Raw genomic sequence first — 5,896 nt, 5'->3', positions numbered from 1 at the left:
AGAAATCACCCCCAGGGGGGATGGCCACACCGCAGTCCCTTGTCCTCCATTCTCCTCTTGGGATCTTGAGCATGCACGCACACACACGTCCAGTGTGAGTTTAAACCACCAGGTCTGGGACTTGAACCACGGTGAACGACATGGGAGTCCAGCGACATAGCCATTATGCCAACTGCTGGTCCCTCATCATAAGTTTCTAAAGTGAAAGAAAGAAAAAAAAAAAGCAAATGCTAAAGCAAAAACCTTTATTTCTATTATTCCTTTTTAAAGAACCAAGGAAGAATTAGAAAATATGTAAAATACAAAAAACTGCAACAGGGAGTAACTGAAGGGACGACACAGCCTCCAGCAGGGTCAACACAGACTGGGTTCTGTTACAAGGGCTGGCTCTTCTGTCCTGGCCAAGAAGCCCCTGGAGTGGGACCAGGGCACCCGCTTTTTGAAAATAAGCTCTCACTGACATTCAACCTTCAAGGTCTCGCCCTAACATCCAAGAGGCCTTGGTAACATTTCCCCTTTCCAAATCCAGGCTGGAACTCGACTAATCCTAAACTAAAACTCAAGAACAGCACACCAGATGCCACCTGTTGTTTTCAGGATCTCAAACTTTAGAAGGGATACATGCCGCCTGTCATGATTTTTCCTCTCTTGGGCACCTGTCTGAATGTGGGACTGCAGTCCCACTGGCGTTTCACTGGGCCTAGGCCTGATTCCCCACCTGGAGTCATGCCCTGCTCTGTATGACATCAGGCGGGGAATAAGTCCAAGAAGGGGCTCCTAGGCAACACGGTGCACTGGTTGCTGGCAGGCATTTCCAACAATCCCCCAGAGGGCTGGTGATGCCGTGATGGCACCAGGACAGAGGTGTTAAGGGGTGTTTCGAAATGATCGGCACTCAGGCAAGCGGGCAGGCCTGGGGTGGCCAACAGTCCTGAGCAGTGCTGGAATGGAAAGCAGCACATCCCCGCCTCCTCCTTGCTCGCTCGGAACATCGCGTGGGGAGACGCCTTTGTGGAAGGATGGCTGGGGTGGGCACAGGCACTCTGTGGGTCAACATCTCTGGGGCGGCCCAGTTCAGCTTCACTTGGGGCCAAGGCACTCCACAATCCCGTTCCCCTTCATGCCATCAAAGAAGAAGAAGTTGTTGTGAGGAGGGTCCCTCTGGGACAGAGCCTGGGAAGAAAAACAGAAAGAGGTGGTTCAACTTAAATGCTTTAAATAAAATAAATACAAGCAGTCTAGGCAGTGGCTCTCTCAGGGTAGATTTTGCTCTCCAGGGGCTATTTGGCAATATCTGGAGAGATAATTTTGATTTTCATGTCTCTTTTGCTCTGTCCCCCTTACCAGCTGTGTGCCTATCCTAGAGCAGATCATTTAACCTCTCTAACCTTCTTTTCCCCATGTAATTTGAAAATAACAAATGTATCATACTTCAAAAATATCTAAAACAATGGCTAGCCCACTGTAGCCCTGCTGAGTAAATAGAAATAATTATGCCCACTCAACTGAGAATGGCCACAATCCATTTTAACTCATCTTTGGCCACACTCTTTGTCACTGGAAGAGACCATGTAACTGAGGGACACGTGCTGACACAGAAGGCAACTCCTCCAGAGATACATGCTGCCAGCCTCCCACAGGTCAGCACGGGTGGGACCCAACGGCCTGGTGGAGTCACTCAGCCATCAGCCACGCGAGCAGTAACTAGATTGTGGGTTACTAGGATGAAGCACTTTTAAGGTGGAGGTGGGGTCCAGACACTTGGAATTACTGATACACGGGGATCAGTATATACATGCCTTTTCTGAGGAAAGGGTTCACAGGTGCCAGTGAATATTCAAAAAGGTGCTTAACTCAAAAATAGTTGAAATGTCACCATAAGCTGCCATTTAAAGAGGACATCGCTGGGGACCGGCAGATGGAGTAATGGTTATGTCACTGGACTCCCATGTAGTTGACCATGGTTTGAGTCCCGAACCCGATAGCTTAAAACTCATACTGGGTGCATGTGCACCCAAAATCCCAACTGGAGAATGGAAGAGAAGGGACTGCAGCGTGGCCATTCCCCCCGGAAGGGGGTGTGTGATTTTTCTCTGTAAGTGCATGTACCCTATAGTAAAAATCTCTCTCGTAAAGACGACATCACTGAAGCAAGCTGCCAGGGTAGGTTTTTCCTAGGTCCTGGGAGCATTCCTAGGGGACAGGCTCTAAACATCCTACTTCCCCTAAGAGTATCAACCTCATTCTGTTTCCTTATCTGTAAAATGGGAATGCTTTTATTTATCTCAAGTGGTTAGTCAGGCATTTATCAAAGGAAGATCTGAGTACCAACTCTGTGCCAAGAACTGTGACAGTCCCTGCCCACACTGAATTAGAGGTTTGCTATTCTGGACTCACATATAAAAAGAGCAAATACATAGCACCTGCTGGAGGGTTTTGTGAAAATGAAAGGTTTCTAATATGCCTGGCACAGAGTAACTCTCAATAAGCGAGAGCAACTATTACTAATGGGGCCAGTGGTTCTTTACCAACACCTGCAGGTGCCACACACTTGGCCAGATGGCAGGGCCCAACACCGGCTGGAGCCTGAGTCACACGAGAGGACAGGTGCTGAAATGGAACCTGGTGGTCACCTCTACTGCTGTAGGTAAGGGGTCCTGCCCTGGAGAGTGGACATGGACATAAAATGTGGTGTCTGAAGGATATATCCTTCAGAAAGGAAGGAACAAAAATGATTTCAAGGAAAGAGTTGTTTATGTCTGTCCTCGACCTCCTAAAGGTGACGTTTGTTTGTTTGTTTGTTTTTTGGCCACAATCCCTTCTCCATTCTCCTCCTGGGATTTTAGGAACACATGCACAAGTGCCTGGCATGAGCTTTAAGTCACTGTGTCTGGGACTCGCACAGTGGTTGGCTATGTGGGAGTACAGTGATGTAACTGGGCCATCTGCTGGTCTCCCAAAGGTGACTTTTTATTTAAATATTTTTTTAATGAATAATTTTATTCAACTTTATTTATTTATTTTAGTTTGACCAGAGAGGGACAGCGTGAAAGAGAGAGAGAGGGAGGGAGGGAGAGAGAAAAAGAGAGGAAGAGAGAGGGAGAGAAGGAAGGAAGGAGGGAGGGAGGGAGGGAGGGAAAGCGAGAAAGCAAGCTGCCAAGTTGACTCAAACCACGGTCAGCCATGTGGGAGTCCAGCACCCTTAACCACGCCACCTGCCAGCCCCAAAGGTGACTTCTAATATATGATCAGATGGTGCCTCAGAAGAGAAGGAGGAGTCTGCCAGCTGGCTGAGGGCTGGCATTGCGATAAGTAAGGGGAGTGGCAGCGATGAGGGCAGGGCATGGGGGTGAACATGGGGCAAAAGGTAAAGTGCTTCCCAAGCAAGATGGGGTAGGAGATTCCAAACACACCCAGCAACCAAGAATGCAGAGTACTCTGACTCTCTGGGATAAACAGAAACAAGATGCGGGGCAACAGCTGTCCCCAGCAGGCAGGAAAGAGAGAGCTGAGCTAGGCTGGGATGCACGGTAGCCACCGCAAACAGGGTCAAGGCCACCTGCCCTGACCTCTAATTTCTATCCCACATGGAAAACTCTGGGAGCAGCTTCTCACATACAGACGTCGGGGCTGAGGGTGCAGGGGCAGTGGTCCAGGGGTTCATGAAGTCTCTGGATGAGGGTAACACCCGAGGCACAACCACCAAGGAACACAGCTCAGAAACCAGACTACCTGGGCTCAGCTATCAGCTCCACCACTTACGAGTTTGGGCAAGAACATGACCTCCCTGCACCTCCACTCCTTTATAAATCAGGAATCATGCAGCACCTACCTCACTGGCTGCTGTTAGATGAGTCTATTCATGCAAGGAACATGGTCTGTGTGTGGTTTGTAGTGGATATTCAATAAATGCCATCTACTGCTATCAATGGTGGTGCCAAATTCCTTACAGGCTGCAAAATAAGAATGGTCTCTCATGCCCCTTACGAGTTTCCTATCACTCTTTACGAGTTTCCTATCCCTCTTTCCTACCAAGTCTGTCTACAAGCGCCCTTGCAATCCTTCTCAGCAGAGCCTCTGGGCAGCTACCACCAAGTTCTCAGATGAGGCCTAGAAACCGAGGTTCTCATGTCAGTCTAGGCTGCGCTGTAGGTGTAAGCAAGGGAACAGGCAGAACATGGCAGTCTTCTCGTCCCCACAGCCCCTGCTGCCTACCACACAGACGTAGGTTGGACACTGGACAGAGGGAGAATTTAGTCCAGGGAGAAGATCAGCAAAGACAGAAAGAAAAGTATCTTTAGGAGAAGGGTAGGACTCTCATATTGAGACTTAGGTCTCCAGAGCAAATGTGCAGACCCCTAACTAAACTCAGTATGTACGGAGAGGTGGGAAATCATTTAGCCAGGCACACTGCCCTGAGAACTGTCAGGAACCTGTAAGAGGCAAATTTAACACCTCTGGATAAATATCAACGTCTCCAAAAAAATGTAAAATATATTTGGGGGTGTACTACAGTTTGAGCATTGGTTATGAGAGCCCGCATAAGATACTTCTTTCTGAGAGAGACAACAGCAGCTACCTAGCCCGGCCATGGATCACCCTGGAGAGCCTTGTGGGCTCCTGGCATAGAGGCGTGTGTTCCACAGAGACTGATTTTCCTTCTTCTCTATAAACACCTTGGTGTCTGAGTTAAAATATGGGGCTCTGAGGACCAGCAGGTAGCCTGGTGGTTAAGGCGCTGAACACTTCCACATGGCTGACCACGGCTGGAGTCCTGGAGCTGGTGGCTTACTTTCTCACTTTCCCTCATTCTCTCTGGACCTCTCTCTAGTCAAATTGAAATAAATGAATGAATAAACAAAATTAAATTAACAATTCCTTTAAAAAAAAATATGGGTCTCTGATGTAATGACACGGGGTGAAGAGCAACTCTGCTAAGCAGAGGTTAAGAATGTGGGACTTGGACCAGCAGATGGTGTAGTGGTTATGTTGCTGGACTCCCACATGGCTGACCGCAGTTCAAGTCCTGGACCAGGAGGCTTGAAGTTCATGCCAGGTGCATGTACATGCAAGTCCAAGATCCCAGGAGGAGAATAGAGAAGAGATTTCAGTATGGCCATCCCCTCTGGGGGGTGATTTCTTGTTTTCTTAAAAAAAAAAAAAAAAAAAAAGAAAGACTGTGGGTTTTAGAGTCCACTTTCTGAGCTTCAGTGTCTTCCTCTTCAGTGAGGATCACAATAGTGCCCATTTCAGAGCTGTGAGAAGCAGAGCACCTGACAGATACAACAGACACTGGATAACTAAAATATGTATTAGAGTTGGGGATGGCAGATGGAACCTTAAAGGCACTGTGTCCAGCTCTGGCTTAGTGGGAGCAATCAAAGGGCATTTGATAAGCAGTCATTTCACTGTGCTGGACAGAAGGGATGGTGTGGGAAGGGAAGGGCATAGCATGAGCATCTGCAGGGTCAGAGAAAACAGGCAGCTCTCTAAGACAGTCCTCGGCTCTCCTGTCGGCACATGTATGAAATTATAATGCAGTGGGTCAGCTCTCTTCTGTTCCAGCGACTTTTTACCTTCACAATTTCCTGTGCCAAGATCCCTCCAACAACTGCACATACTGGGGCCATTTCGGAGAAGCAGTACCTACAAGAGAAGACAAGTGAAACAGCACAGGGGGAACAGAAGTGCTGCACGACATCTGGAAAAGTTCAGTAGTAGGCTCCTCTGAATCGAAACGTCTCCAACTGGGGATGTTGATTTAGACAGCAATGCTAATAATGCTAGCATCTAGACGTGAAAATTAAATTTGATCTGTGGGATCTGAAAGTGGTGGGGAAAGACCTCTGAACTTTGGAAAGCAAGAATTCTTTCACTACAATTTTTTTTTTTTTTT

General features: G+C 47.9%; 1 protein-coding gene across 1 annotated transcript in view; it reads right to left on the bottom strand.

Moving 5' to 3' along the window:
* Window positions 1-228: 228 nt before the first annotated feature.
* The window catches only part of SAE1 (SUMO1 activating enzyme subunit 1), a gene marked incomplete in the record, with an annotated part of 108,085 nt that continues 102,417 nt past the window's right edge, over window positions 229-5,896 (bottom strand). The window contains 2 exon segments of the mRNA XM_006142177.3: window positions 229-1,173; window positions 5,577-5,646. Coding sequence (XP_006142239.2) covers window positions 1,081-1,173; window positions 5,577-5,646 — 163 coding nt within the window.

This window comes from Tupaia chinensis, unplaced genomic scaffold (genome assembly GCF_000334495.1).
Source record: "Tupaia chinensis unplaced genomic scaffold, TupChi_1.0 Scaffold000067_1, whole genome shotgun sequence".
NCBI lineage: Eukaryota > Metazoa > Chordata > Mammalia > Scandentia > Tupaiidae > Tupaia > Tupaia belangeri.
This window is presented reverse-complemented; position numbering and strand designations above follow the sequence as displayed.